Source organism: Camelus bactrianus, chromosome 12 (assembly GCF_048773025.1).
Source record: "Camelus bactrianus isolate YW-2024 breed Bactrian camel chromosome 12, ASM4877302v1, whole genome shotgun sequence".
In the NCBI taxonomy this organism is placed as follows: Eukaryota; Metazoa; Chordata; class Mammalia; order Artiodactyla; family Camelidae; genus Camelus; species Camelus bactrianus.
The window spans coordinates 10,736,534-10,752,523 of record NC_133550.1 but is presented as its reverse complement, the minus strand read 5'-3'; the positions used below and the strand labels follow the sequence as shown (position 1 = coordinate 10,752,523).

The window sequence follows — 15,990 nt, the reverse complement described above, 5'->3', positions numbered from 1 at the left end:
TCCAGCCTTCTACCAATGCTGTGAGTTACTCAATACTCTATCAGTGAACTTCACTTCTGCTTAAATCAGTCTGAGTCAGCTTTCATTGCTCACAACTAAGATGCCTAACAGATACACTAGGACATTCTTCTACAACTTTAAGAAATGGAAATATCCCAAATTAAATGAACATGGTTACTAGCAGAAAAATATACTCAAAATAAATTACTGCAGGGAAAGATGATTGATTTTCTGATTATCTGGGGGCAGTGCATATTAGAAACACCAGAAGCTTAAAAAAAAAAAAGTCCTGAATCCCAGGTTGCAACAACATTCCAATTAAATCAGAATGACTGCTAGTGGGAGCCATGCATTGGTATTTTTAAAAATCTTTAGGTGATTTCAATATGCAGTAAAATCTAGGAGGCCATTGTAATAATATAAGGAAGAGATGATGGTGGATAGGCCTGAGGCGACAGCAGTGGAGATGGTAAGGAGTGGTCAGGTTATGGATACACTTTGAAGAAGTACAAGTAACAAATTTACTATTATAAAAATACAGTAATACTGAAATTATTACGTACTTTGTTACACTCACACAACCCATCTCAAACTCTCCTAGATAATTTTCTTACTGAGCCAACTGAAATTAATCTGTGGTCACTGAGATTTCTTCTACCATCATTTTCAAATGTTCAGACTCTCCCTCTCCTCACTATGGCCCTATGTACCTCGCATATTCTCAAATTCAGTATTTCCTTCTGCTCAAAAACAACAGAGATTGATCAAACTGAACCATCATAAATCCCAATCTGTCCCAACTTTCTGAATTATAGTCAGTTTCCAAAATCAATCCTGCAGCATGCTAGATGCTAGATGTCAGCAAAGGATTTCAAATTTGCCACACTATTTTGATTTCCTCAGATAGAGTCGACCCCTGTAAGTGTAATAAGTAAATTATAAGTATAAACTATGTTTAACAATTATTTTTACACACACATAATAAGGAAAAGAATAAGGAGTGGTTTTTCCTAAGTAGCTCTGAAGAGGCAAGTGTTTAAAAAGCTATATAACTAGTATTTTCATTCCTAAACTCAAGAAATCACCAAAAGGTTTGTTACCTTAGATATAATTAGACATAACTCATAGCTCCTGGTTTTTACATCCAACTTTCCATTGTCAGACTTTGCAACTGTACCATCGTATTCGCCTAGGTACCCACGTTGCTGGGAAGCTGTGTATCACGGCCCCCCTAATCACTGCAGTCCTACTTCATACCTACACCTAGCCCATACACAGAGAGTGCCATGTATAAACGGAAGTATTTGGATTCAGATTTCCTTCTATTGTCTGTGTAAAGAAGAGTCTTTAACTTCTTGCTTTAAAAGTATCCACTACTCTGACCAGACACTTGTATATCCATAGGGGAACTACTCAAGGCAGTCTAATATTTTTATTTCCAAGGACAATCTATGGGCAGTCTAATATTTTTATTTCCAAGGGCAATCTATGAGTTGGGAAAGAAAGCTAACAGTATTAAATGCACTGTAGCATTTAATATGTTAGTCTTAAAATTAATCTATCTCAGGAAATACTTTTTCTCTTTCTCAATATTCTTTGTTTACCCAAATAGATATACCCACCAGGGATTTTGAATATGGAAGCTAGTACAGAAAAGCAAAGACAAAAAAAAAAAAAAAAAAGCTGATTCCTCTTTCAAAACCACAAAGAATATCCTTGGCCTCACGTCTCAATAAACTCTTCCTAGGCAATCTGAAGCCCACGGTTTCAATTATTTTCCAAATGCTGAAGCATCCTAAATTATATTCCTGTTTCTTACCTGCTTCCTCAACTATAGGATTTACTAACCCATATATTTAACAGCTATCTTAAAGATATTTGAAACAGATGTCATCATCTCTCAGACACACCCAACTTCCACCTCAGCCCCAGAAAGACCTGCTGCTTCTTCCTATAACCTCTATTTTTCTGAACAGCAGCAGCATCCATCCAATCACTGACCAGGCATCTGCACAGGAGCTGCAACTGTTCTTGCTCCAGCAACTAGCTAGTGAATGGCACACAGTAGTGTTCAAAAATTGAGTCATGAACAAATGAATAACTAAATAAATGAGTGAATGAGAGAAGAAATGAGAAAATCATCTGTAAAGGTAGTTCATGCATGCAACATATGGAAGAGTAACATTTAAAGTGGGATTAAAGGTAGCATTTTAATTTTAACAAGATGGGAGGAGGTGATTCCAGGACAGCAAAAGGAGCCTAAAAAGCCACAGCATGGCAGAGGGAAACAGTAGGGCATATTTGGAGAATGAATAGCAGCCAACAGAGTTTGGCTGAAGTATAAAGGCATTTGAGGAAAAGCTGAGGGTGATGAAGAAAGGTTGAGAAGAACAAGAAGATCTTAAATGCTAGGCTGAGTTCTATAAATAGAGTATCCACTGAGAATTTCTAAGGCGCTAAAGTATATTAATCTGGTGGTAACATAGAGAATGGTCTTTTGTGCCATTCATGTATATCAAAGGCATAAGACTGAGACCTGGAACTAGAAAAACAGCTAAGAAAACAGAAAAAAGGAGATGTTTGTTAGAAATTACAGAACTAGAAGAAACATCTAACAATGAATACAATGTAAAGAGAGCTGAGGGACGGAAGATGCCAAATAGGACTAAGGCAAGCAACAGCGATGAGTACCTTGAACAGAACGAGGGAAATGGGACAGGACAGGTTTTGAGAAAAGTAAGTTCAATTACACAAAGATCTATCTGAAGTATGTGAAAGATACTCTGGTAGATGTGTTCAACTGATAGCTGGAAACACAGGTCTAAGCTCAGTAAAGAGAGCAGAGTTAATGAAGTAGATTTAGGAGTCATGAGCATTGTGGTAAAGCCAGAAGCAATGGCCAGAAATACTAAAGGGGTGAGCACAGAGAAAAGGTCTCAAGACAAAACTTTGTATATAAAGAAAAAGAGAAAAAAATACTGAGGGAGGGAGAAGAAATAGGAAGGTAGAGGGTTACAAAAGTCAAAATGAGGATGACGAATAGTAACAAATAATAAAGCAAGGCGGACAAGTGGGAACAATGGTAAAAACAAGTCAAGTATGTTTTAAAGACACTTGCAGCATGATGAGATGCAGCCGTCAGAGACGGATGCACACGGATTCACAGCCCAATTCTTCCACTTTGTAGCTTTACTACTGTAGGCAAGTTACTGCACCTCTCTACATCGTAAGTTTCCTTACACCTATAAACTTGCAGTGGCATGTTGTAACAGTCAGTGGAGGCACTGTTCCTAGTCTAATGGAAAGATAATATTTTATTCAACTGTTAGTTAACTTTAAGAAGATAAAGACAGTTTCTCATTCATTTTTAAAATTTCTTGCCATGCTTTACACTTAAGAAACTGATAAATTTCTTTTACATTATAAGAATGATAGTAAGGCCTCTATTTTGCACGTGGTTGAAAATAAGTTATGCTTATATTTTAAAAGGAAAATACGTCCATTTTTGAAGTATGTCTTCCTTTTTGGTTGACTGGCCTGAAACAATGTCTTTTACTTCTATGTCACCAAAGCACAGTGCTAAGAAAATAATCAATACATTGTTTTTTCACTAAAATTTGTTTTCATTGACCTTTGCTCTTCATTCATTTTTATGCAAGTAAAAAATACCAAAACTTAGTAAAAAAAAAAAATAAGCTATTATATGCTTTACACTTAAACAATACATTTTAATGGTTATGGTACTAACTTTCAAAAATATATAAAACATGTTATAGACTAATTGAAAGCTTTTTAAAAAGCTCTCACTGTAAAATGCTCTTAGAATACTGCAGTAAGCTTGTAAAATTTTCCTAGAAGTCCTGGTGAAAAAGCTGCTACTTATAGAACTCTTGAAGTTAATACTAAAATATGTAACAGAAGAAAATGAATTTAATGGGACCTTAGGAATCTAATGTACTTTTTAATAATAAAGTCAATAGCAGCATAAAAAGAAAGAGTAGAGGCAAAATCAAAGATCACTATCAGGGCTACACAACTAACTAAAACTGCATTATATAGGAAAGTAAGTCTTGACCAAAATGATTTATAACTTATTACCACACTTGTTATATTGTTCTGACTAGTGTTGATACTTTTTGAATACATTATGAAAACTAATTAATTCAATATATAAAATATGGATTTATTCTTTATGCTAATGAAGGAAAAAACACAACTGGTTGTATCATGAGCAAATTTCTCTGACCAGTGTCAACCAGAAAAAAACTATGGTACATAAGAGACCTAAACAAAACCAGCTCCCAATTAAGTATGTAAACATTATTCAGCCCGTATTCTTCACTGCCTGAAAATGAGATCTTTGCCCTACCAGAAGAGCCAGCTGACTTGGCCCTCAGTCCCCAAATAGCTGGTTAAGGGGGGAGTCTGGTCACGGTAAGTAGAGGGCACCTCTTTCTCCCCTCAGCCAGTTAATGCATAGAAACACCTGACACTGAGGAACTCCACCACAGAACATTTGCTTTTTTAGGCAACAATCCCTGCCAACTACTTCTACCAGTCCTGAATGGGTAAGAAGAAACTTCAAGTACGTAGCCTGGGAAGACTACCTACACTTTATCATACTCTCACTGATTCCACTTCATTAAAAGAGAGAGAGAGAGAAAAAAAAAAATCCATCCGAAACCCTAATGTGACCACCTCAAGTCAAATGACCTTCGCTCCCTCTCCTCTTCTATGACCCCCTCCCTGGGCTTTATCATCTTACTTGGTAGTCTGAAATTCAATATCCCCACTTTTTTCCCAGTCCCTATCTTTCTAGCTCTTTCATTCCCCAATTCCACTGCTCTTGGATTAAGTTGGTCCAATTCAATTAAATAGCTGCTAGTGCCTTAACCTTTCCACCTTCCATTCAATCAAAGCTGTCTTGGATTTCCTTCTTTGGGAATTCAACCTAGATCTCACGATCCATCATCATTCAACCACTTTTCCTGCCAAGACTCTGAGGTGTTCCAAGTCAATTTCCCCTCCACTTCTCCAAAGCTATCCACTGCTCCCCTCAAACTTCCTATCCAACACTTCTTTTATCACTAATCACACCTAGCAACAAGCTCCTTTCCTATTTTACCAAGAAAACAGAGCAAGACCAAACTGTTCACAACTTGCTATCCCTCCACTAGGCTCTTCATTCAAATTTGTCACATTCAAATCCACTTTTTCGTTTTCCCTTCCTCTAACAGACGGTAATGTATCCCTTCTCAGACTGGAAGTCAGTTCATACACCCAGGCCCTTGAAACTCCAGCTTTCTCAAGGACCTTGCTTGAGCCCAGTGTTCGCTTTCTCTCCCATGTCCTTAATCTTAGTCACCCCAGCTGCCCCTTTCCCTTCAATGCTGCTGTTTCCCCAAGTTCCTTCTTTAGCCCTGATATTCTCATTCTATACACTCTTCCTGGCCCATTTAGCTACTCCCATGGTTTCTATTAACTGCTACTCCTAAATCTGAAATTCTAGACCTCCCTCTTCAGTGCCAGACCATCATTTTCACACACTTACTACACTTACTGGTCAGTTCCACTTGGATATCACACATAAATCTTAAACTTAATATTCATGACTATTCATTTTCCCCCAAGACATTTCCTCCTCTTCGTGATTTACTCAGTTTCCCAAGCCAGAAACCTCAGAAGCAACACAGTTTTCTCATTCTACATTACAAAAAAAGGTCACTATGCTCTGGTAATTTTACCTGCTAAATCTCTCTAATCCATACTGTCTCTTTCACATGTGTCTACCACAATGCGAGCAACTTCCTGTCTATCTCTATTGCTACCTCAATGCAGACAATCACCTCTTTACAAAATTTGCTCTCTTTGCCTCAATCTCAATCCCCTCTGATTCTCCCCACCAATACTGTTAAGGTAATGTTACTCAGTATAAATCTGATCATGCCACTCTCTTAAAAAACCTTAATGGCTCCCAATCACCTTCATCATGAAATTTATTTTACGTGGAATACAAACATGTGCTATTTCCTCTGCCTAGGATGCCCCCTTCTTCTGTTGGCTAGCTTCTACTCACTCTATAAAGACTCAGCTCCAGGATTACAAACTCACTCTGATCATGGTTCTAGACTTAATTAGAGCCCCTCATTTGTTTCCACAGAGTAGTGCCTGCAAATAGAAACGACCAAAAGGGTTTTATTCATTAAATACATAAACACAAAACCTCAGAGGTTACTGCTTCTGAAGGCCACTGAATGAATATAAATTATAAAGAAGTGATTTACAAAGCTTTAAAGTAATTTTTAAGACAAAGAAAAAAAACTTCTCATACAATTATTTCAGAATAAATTAGCTAGTACACTTGTGCTTAAAAGAAAGTTATACTGCTGAAGTATGAAGATTCATATCTAAGGAAAATAGGAGGGGGAAAAAAAAGACTGAATGTATTACTACCTTCATTACAAAATGACAGAATGAAATTATAGCCACTATAAATACAACTTAACGTGCAAATTGTTTTGTAAATGAAAACAATTAAGATGGAGAAAACTATGTAGAATATCCAAAGTAATAAATATCAGTAAGTAAGCCATTATCCTTTATCAATACTCTTTTCTTCTATTTTTCTAACAGATTTGAAATCTTAAAAAATCCAGCTTATCATTAATTAAGAAAAAAAAAATTAGAGCCAAGTATTATGGCCAAAAAGGTAGAAATTATTAAAACTTAAAGACTAAACATAGAATGTCTCACTTCATTCTACCTTTTTTTTTAAAAAGTAATGGGGAAGGAGACAACCCTTCTGAAGCACATATGCAATCAGCCCTGTATTCTATTAAGTTCTTGAGTAAGCTTCTAAGTAGTTCAGAACGAGTCTTTTTCAGATAATATCTGCAAAGATACTGGGAGAGTGAGTGTTAAGCAGCAAACCAGTATACAGACAGAAAAGTTTCTTATACTTAGACAAGTTTTGCCTTAGTGTCTACCAAGTACCACCCCTCACCCCACTCCAAAAAAATAAAACTTACCAATTCCTTTAAGAACAAAAGCCAAAATATGGCACTGCTATTAAATGATGACGGAAAATTTAACTCAACCAAAATACTTCTTGAAAATCAAGACTCCCTCCTAAAAACCATCACTAATTACTTCATTCTTGTTTTAAACTTGTGACACAGTCAAGGTCATTTTTTAATTCCTGAAGGCGGGCCCTAAGCATATTAGAAGTGCCATTGGTTAAGGAGTCAAAGTTCTTAAAGCCAACAAATTCTTATGGAGTGTGTACTATACACAAAATTATGTATCAGAGATAATCATGCCAAAAATTACTTTCACAATTTTTGGTGTGATTACAATTGTACCTCAAAGACTAAACTAAATACATCTTTAGCTGAAGTTCAAGTAAAAGAAGCGAGTTAGCTTTCTTGAAAGTTCCTAGATTAGAAATGGATTGAGTTCTAGAACTTTGTAAGTTACTTGTTTGGAATTCTGAATGTATTTTCCAATAGAAATAATGTAATAAATGGCAATTAAATCCCCAAGCTAGCCCACAAAGGCCTATAATATAGAGGAATCACTGTGTTATATCAATTATAAGACCTGGGATTAGTCAGTTTTATAAATTATTGTTAAAATTACAAAATAGGGTTTAATATTTTCTAAATGAGAGCATTTCCTTACAATTAGAACAGACTTTCTTTAAAATTCTTTAAAATTATTTGTTACAACTCTCAACAGAAGATGATACAGAAAAATAATGAAAATTGGTATCAAAACAAACTACTGAATATCTGAAATTAAACTTATCATAAAAGTCATCTTTCCAAAAGTGGCACATCTCATTTTCATCACTGGGTAGGTAATATCTGCTTACTTTATTAAACAACAACAACAACAACAACAAAAACTAGATGGAGTTTCTTGCAGACCGACGAGACCAAAGCACTGACAGAAGTTAAGGTTCCACAGTTAAGTGTTGTTGCTGGTCCTTCTCTAAATGACAATCTGAAACATCTGCTTACAAATCTTTCCAAGAAACAAGGGACAAGAAATTCGAACAGCCAGTCACCAGTGCATTAGAGAAGCATGGTGGAAATGGAAGGCTTATCATAATCAAATCTAAAATTCCAACATACTGCTCCATATGCTGTTGAAGAAGGAAGTCAACAAGTCTTCTTACTTCCTGGTGACAGGTGTTAAACGCTGACCATGGGTATCTATGGAAATTTTTTAGATTCGCTTCAGTGTATTCTTTTGTAAATCATAGCCACCATTCATTATTTACTGGCTTCAGATGAGTATACACAGTTCCCCTGAATCATAGTACAAGTTATTCATCAAAAAAAAAAAAGAATGATTAATGATGGAAAATTATTTTTAAAAGTTCTATAATAGCTTAAAAAAAAGTTAATGTTCCTTAAAAGCCTAAAATTCAAACTTTATTGTGTAATTGCAGTAGTATACCAAACATTAAATAGAATAAATTTAAATAATTGCTTTTACAAAAATATCACTTAAATATCTTATTTCAGGAATGAGAAAAGAAATTGAGCAGCATTTTAAAAAAAAGTTTAAGAGAAATAAAATGGCCACTTAAGAGAAAAAGCCAATAGTGACTAAATATTAATAATTTCAATTCAGGAAATGTTTGGATAATTTAACTTGTATATATTATTCACTTGAGCCTGTTTAACAACACATTTTTTTGCTCTGACGACTTTTTCATCATAATCTAATAAATCTACCCTTTAGTCCTATTTTACATCTGGAAAAAAAAATGACGCTCAAAGAGGTTAAGTAGGATGTCTTGCTGTTTTGCTAGTGGTTAAAGTCAGTTGTATTTGACTCTAAGCCCAAACTTTCCAGTACAGTGTTGCTCATAACAAGACTTAATATAGTTACTGTGCTCTTCAATATTTATCCTAAGTCAAGTGTCTCTGGATAATTTACTACTATTTCATGAGACTGACAAAGAGTTAAGTTGTATGACACGTGACAAAAAGGAAATCTACTTTTAACTGAGTGATATATACAATAAATGTGAGGGGCACACTTTGTACTACAACTATGATCATTAGTTTTTAGAAGCAACAAACGTAAGTTTTTCAATCCTGGCGTGGCTAGCTTCAAGTTTGAAAAAGGCTAGAAAAGGGGGGGCTACCATACACCTAGGTGAATTCGCTGAATCTGCTCACTCTGCCAACTTCATTCCTAAATCTGGTGGACAGAACAGTAGAAAAAAAAATTAAAGCGCCTCACACCTCGCCAAAGGAAACTATAAAAACACTTGTGGATCAGCCCACTGCCTCGCAAATATGGAAATGTGAAGGCCAAAGGAGAATTAGACAGGACTGGAGGGTGGGAGTGAAGGACTGGGTCGAACAGGACTGGGTCGAACAGGACCTGGTCTGCTCACTGTGCCGTTTCCCGACGTCGCCGGAAGCTTACCTCCTTGACAGGTGGGAATTTCTTCTTGCATTCCAGGGACAAGGCCCGTAAGTCGCTCTGCATATTCTCCAGCAGCTTCTTAACCGCCTCGGGGCTGTTGGTGCCAGACATGATCCACCTAGCTCAGTGCCAATTTCTGAGCGGCGCAAACGAACTTCGGCACTGTCAGCTCCTCGGGGTGACAGGCAGCGCCCTCCAGGCGTCTCTGGCCTTTGGGCAGTCCGCCCCTTGGGCTCCACCGGGGCTCCGCCAGGCCTGGGCAGCGAGCCCGAGAGCCCCCAGCAGCCTCCTCGCAACTCCCTCGGCTCTTACCCGAGGGGCCACCCCGCAGTCGCCCCGCCCCCGCTAGGCTTCGCCGGCCCTAGCCGAGGAGCCCACAAAGCGGGCAGGTCCCTCCTGCTGACGCAGGCCCGGCCGCACCGGTTGTCACCAGCCAACCTGGCGAGAAGCTTCACAGCCGGCTCCCCTGATCCCCTAGACTCGCCGACGCCATTAGCCGAGTGGCCCACAATTCCGAGCGCGGCCGGGACACGTCAGCTGCACTTCCGGGCACCGCGGCCACCGCCTCCGCCGTGGCCAACCCGGTGGCGAGCCGCAGGGAGGGCGTGGTCAGGGGCGTGGTCCCGCTCTGGGCTGGCCCGGATCCGGGCGGGGGCGCTCTCCCCGCCCACTCCCGGCACCAGAGCCAGCTCCGGGCACCGTTCGCTCAAGGTTCGCTTCCTCTTCGGTGACAAGTGTCTGAACAGAGCCCAGGCTACTCCATGGCCCCAAATCAACGCCTACCTCCTGTTAATTTTTTTTTTTCACAACTGAGGACCTAAATTGCAATTCCTCCATAGAGTTGAACGAAGCATGCTGGTGCACTTACTGCGGAGCAGTCGCTTCTTCTCCTAATCTGTAAAATAGAAGATTAAACTGCCCTCTGTTCCAGACCCTCCGCTGGTTTCCCATTTTACCCAAAGTAAAATCCCGAATTCGTCTGTTAAGCTGCCTGGCGCTCTGCCATCTGTGACGTCCCATTCAGTGCGTGTCTGTGTCCCCGCTAAAATGAAAGTGTCAGAAGCGTTGGGATTTTATTTTTTCTGTTTTGTTCCCTGCGGTATCTCTGATGTCTTGCACATAGTAGATGATCAATAAATATTTGTTGGGTGAATAAATACCCTAGTTAAAAAAACCGAGTTTTGATCTTCAAATAAGGAGCCCAAATAAAAGCCTTCATTAGATCTGAAGTGCCAAATACTTATGAGGCAAAGGTAAAGAGAAAAATCGGCTGTGCTTCTCCGAAGATCCAGGTTAGTACACTTTTGTCTAAGACGTTCCGCAGCTACTGAGTAAGAAGCAAAGAAAGGTGCTGGGAAAGCCTGAACCAGGGCAGAGGTAGAAGATGAAGAAATGAACACCTTCAGACAATTGAGCTGATGACACCTTTACAGGATGGAATACAGGGACCTATGAGATTGTCAGTGGGTGGCAGTGTTTGTAAAATAAAAAAAGCCTTGCACCACAAGTACTTTGTAAACAATTTTTTTTTTCCTTCTGAGATGAAGCAAAGGAAGGATGGGTGAAGCTGGCAGAGGAGGTAATGGTAGGGAGGTCCTAAAACAGTAGTTTGGATCATTTGTGCCTGTTACACTGCTTTTGGGAAACTTGATGGCTATATTGAAAGATATGAATTTAGGGGGAGGAACTTTGGTGGAATATGGGAACACGTGGCAGACATTATTCTTGAGGTCCATGGGAGCTTTTAAAAATGAGCCCCTAATAATTGACCTAATAATCTAGGATCAAGATCACAATCAGTGCCTTTCCCTATGTAGCCGATTTTTCTATTGAAATTTAATTTTTTATTATTACTAGCAACTTAGGCATGCTTGACTCAAAATCATCGTCCTTAAAGTCTTTTACATCTCTACTATATATAGTTGAATTCAAGTAGAATTTGTTCATTAAAAACACTTACAGTAATTGGAAAGGTAAAAATATTCTTAATGTGTAACAATTACCTATATCTAGTATTCCAGGATTCTGTACATTTCTTTTCAAAAAAAAAAACCCCGACAGTTTTCCATATATATGCCTAGAGAGGTTTTACTGTCCCAGAAACAATGCATGGCTTGATGCCAAAACCAAGCAAGTTAGCAGAGGTAAAAATAATTTTTGATTCCACAAGTTAAGAAATCAGCTAAACTGAGGAGTTAGCATGCTAAAAACAGAATCACTTCTCCATTAGTAGGAAAAACACATTATTCAAATATGTATTATTGTTTTCAAGTAACTCAAGAAGTACTTTCAAAATTGTAGCCCATCTGTAAATGTTGGTATGAGTGTAATGTGACTTCATTGAAAATTACAATAATAAATGCCTGACAAATTTAAACTTATATTACCATAAGTAATGCCTTCATAGCAATATCAAGTTAAGCCTCAGGCTCTGAGATCAAAAAGCCCTAAGTTTGAATCACCACCCTGTTAGTTACTACCCAAGTGATTACAGCAAATTACTTAACCTCTCTAATCTTCAGTTTCCAGTTCTTTAAAAGGAAATACAAGTACCTTCTTCATGAGGTAGTTCTAATATCTGAATGAGATATTACAGGTTAAGCACAATGCCAAGCACACATTAAATATTGAGTAAACGTTTTAAATAGGTAGTAGAGAAAGGTAACTCTTGAGATCATTACTCATGCTAAGTCTTTTATTAAATTGTAAATAGACTTAATTATAGCAAGTTTTAACCTTCTAGTTGAAAATTAGGGAACTCACCTTTGTCTAAACCTTTGTTACGACTTTTTTAGAAAATTTATCTAACAATGAGCATGTATTCATGTGTAACAAGAAAACTTGTCTAATATTTTGAAATATCTGTCTCAGTTTAATGATGAAATATAAACACTACTCAATCTACCATTCATTCATTTTGTCATCATTCATTTATTCTCCTCTTGAACTTTTCTCTTTCACCTACTCCTTAGATATTAGTATTTCCCAGGATTCTATTCTCTGATCTCTTTTCTTCTTAATTTACTCTCCTGGAGTGATCTTAGGCACATCAATGACTTCAGTTACTACCAATCTATTGATACCACCCTGTACAGCCTCCATATTGACAAATACCAATAGAATGTCCCAATTAATCAAAATACCACAACTGAGACACCATCTGGATTTCTTATCTAAGGAATACAGGTAGTTGTAATATCCGCTAAGAGATGAAAGTGCAAGCTTCTAAACCTTCCAAATACTCAGATCTTCTAGAATATATAACATCAGGCCTTCTGGAAACTTCACTTCCGCTTGCGATCCTAGCTTATATGATTAAAGCTTGCTTGGTCTTACACATAGCCTTCTGTGGAGACTGCCTCACAGGCAAGGTAGTTCATCAATCTCAGAGTTAAAACACGGTGCAGTGCGATAGCTACAATGCAGTACAGAGGCTATTCAGATACGAACAAATCCTATACCCTCAGCTTCCCTAGACTAACCAGCCTCATCCAAGTACATTCCTAAAGTTAGTGCTATGGAAATAAAACAAGAAACTGTTGGCCAGGTGTCTTTGAAAGTCATGACATCAAGCCCTTATACAGACGTTAACTCTAGAAATCTTTTGAGAGATCCAGATATGGATATTCTACTGCCTACTAGACATATTTACCTGGAAGTTTCATTGGCACCTAACACTCCTCCCCAAAACGGAGCTGGTCCTCTTCATACACCACCTTTCTCAATGAAGGGCACCATCATCCATCTGGTTGCCCAGACCAGGAAAGTAAGAATCAAACTTGATTCTTCCTGCTCCCCCATTTACCACAGCTAAGCTGAATCCAATTCCGTTCATTCATCCTCCTTTGTCACTTGCCAGTGCATCCATCATCATCATCTTTAAAACAGGTTCCAAAGTGTCATCCTCGCCTCTAGGTCATTTTCAGTTTATTTCCATATTGGCCCTAAAATGAGAAATGGGAAGCCCTTTTATTATTACTGTTTTCAGATTAAAGTTCAAACTCCTTTACATGGACTAGTTCAATTCTTTTGGATGCCTCAGGCAGGAGGGGTTCAAACAAATACTGCGTGTGAAAATAAGAGAGAAAGGAGTTTCAGCCACAAAGCTGGGACCTACGGGAACACAGGGAAAGCTTGGCTTCACAGAGCCTGGTTTGAGAACTAGAAAGCCCCTTGGCATCCATCACTGTTTGATTAGCCTCAGCAGCAGATGTGTTTTGCTTTCTTCTCCCTAGAATGCTTACTTATGACCAAGACACAGCTAGTCTCTGGCTCTGCTTAGATTCCTCCTGCCTCTACCACCCAGTTACCTCATTCCAGTTCTACACGCCAGTGACGTTCTGTTTTCTTTTGGCTTCTCCTTCCTCATGACTTCAGCTTCCTCATGTCTTCGGCTACCTCATGGCCTCTGCTGCTTTTCTAATTTCTCTGTGTCTGTTTAACTTCTGTCTCACTACCCTGCCAACGACATACTTCCCCTGTATGTGTCACATTCAGATTTCTAAAGAGAAAGAATCTAAGTGGTTCGGCAAATCACATATACTTGGTATATTCCAATTTTGCTATGCTTTTTGCTGGACCACCAAGTAGGTCACTGAAAAGATGAACTGTTTTGGGAGCAAGGGACATGCCTGGTTCAAACAGCTGTGGTCAAGGGTGATTGGTTTATGTGGTCAGGATAAGGGGTTCACGTGGTACAGAATGTGGACATCTGTGCTGAAGAAAATGTATCAGAGTTCTGTGAGTTGAATAAATTAATAAGAAATTTTACTTGCAAATGTGTTTGTAAATGCTTCCTTACCCACTTTTTATCAGTAACATATTTTAATTATTATTTATAATCTAAAGTTTTCATATTTAGAGGTTAAAATTGTTAAATTCATAATAGCTATTATGAATTTAATCTTAGATTTATTTTAGTCTCACTCTATTATTTTTCCTTTGTCATCATTAATTCTCTCTGAATTACTTTTCCTGAAATCAATCCATTTTTATAGTTTCCTTTTTCAAAGAATTTTACTTAGTCCAGAAATAATTAGCCTTTACTGCCTCTTGGTACATGCTGTCTGTGTATTTCTTGAAGCACATTCTCAAAGAACCCTGTAAACTTTAATTTTCAGAATTAAAAATTATAACTTCCTAGCTGGTCTAAATTACACACTGATTGAAGAACTCAGATCATTTCTTTCCACAATAAGCAAACGACTACAAAAGACAAATTATGAGACGAGAACCTATAATTTACTATTTCAAACATTATGTTTTGACATGTAAGAATAAGTTGCTTATATGTTTCTTATGGTTATTCTCCAAAATGACTTTTTAAGCATTTTGTTTTCTATCTTGTAACTGCTTTACGAACACAAAAATGATTCTTAAATATGGTCCTTCTGAGTTTGGTCCCTGTTGTGTGGAATGGCAGTTACAATGAAGGAACAAGTTTTTAACAAGATATCCAACTTTACTGCCAAACTTCTCTTAGACGGTGCTTCCCTAAATCATTGTATCCATCATCTACTGGAGCACAAATGGTGCAGAAATAGTTCTGCTATGAAAAAGCAGAAGCAAGAGTCACCCCTGAGAGATGCGCTCCATTCCCAGCAGCTCACGGAGCGTTTTAGCCATGGGACGGGCTGGCACCATTCAGACTTGCCAGCGTCTTTTCTACAGCGTCCCAGAAGCAGAGATTGGAATACTCCACTGCACTATTTCCAGAGTCCAGAGGATTACAGACTCCTTCATTCTGTCGGGATGAATGCTGGATCTATTTAATATTAACGACAAATCATTTTAGAAGTATGGCTTCTAATAGCGGTTATTTTTATACCACTGTAAAACCCTGTGCTTGATTTTTCCTTTCAGCCTTGCTCCTGAGATGAAGACCAACACTGGTGGTCTCCAGCGCCTTTAAGTCACTTCTCTCATTGCCATGTCTCACACTGGAAACCCACTGATGGGGGCTTCAGGCCAGACTTACCATTCCTAGTCTTCATTCTGAGCTGCCCTCCTGGACTTGTTTCTCACTCCTGACTCTGTCCTTTGCCCGCAGTGTTACAGGCCGTATTAGGCTGGGTTTCCTAGGAGCAGACCCTAAAGGAGAGATCTGTGTGCAAGTACTTTATTAAGGATGTGTTCCCAGGATGAAACCAGTAGAGTCGGGGAAGCAGGGGAATGGGAGAGGTCAATCAGGCAAAGCCCCAAGGAGGGCAGGGAACATCAGGGAACCCTCTAAACAAGGGAGCTACCTCACCCACCGCCATCGACCAAAGGCTCTCCTAGGTCTTTAGGGTCTCCCTGTGAGGGGGGCAAAGAAATCAGACACCCTGGGAGGCAAAAGCACACTGAAAGAAGGAAGTAGAGAAACTAGAACAGGCTACAAAGAGAAAATAAAAGGGACAGATCTGGCAGAATGCTCACTATGCTGTATTACTGGGCCACTCTCAGTAGTGACCTCCTCTAGACCAGCTCATCCCTGAGACCCTCTTACTGGAGCCTCCACCGCTGGTGCAGCTCTCTCTCCCCAGGCATACTCTAGCCCAGTGG

At 38.7% G+C, this 15,990-nt stretch overlaps 1 protein-coding gene across 2 annotated transcripts in view; it reads right to left on the bottom strand.

The window, feature by feature from the left end:
• Nucleotides 1–9,968, bottom strand: part of MON2 (MON2 homolog, regulator of endosome-to-Golgi trafficking) — a 101,927-nt gene extending 91,959 nt beyond the window's left edge. Inside the window, exon 1 of one of the 2 annotated variants that reach the window (XM_010949021.3) lies at nucleotides 9,448–9,968. In XM_010949021.3, coding sequence (XP_010947323.1) covers nucleotides 9,448–9,558 — 111 coding nt within the window. In that variant the 5' untranslated portion in view covers nucleotides 9,559–9,968. The remainder of the gene's footprint in view (nucleotides 1–9,447) is intronic. The other variant, XM_010949038.3, reaches the window with a different exon arrangement.
• Between the last annotated feature and the right edge of the window lie 6,022 nt (nucleotides 9,969–15,990).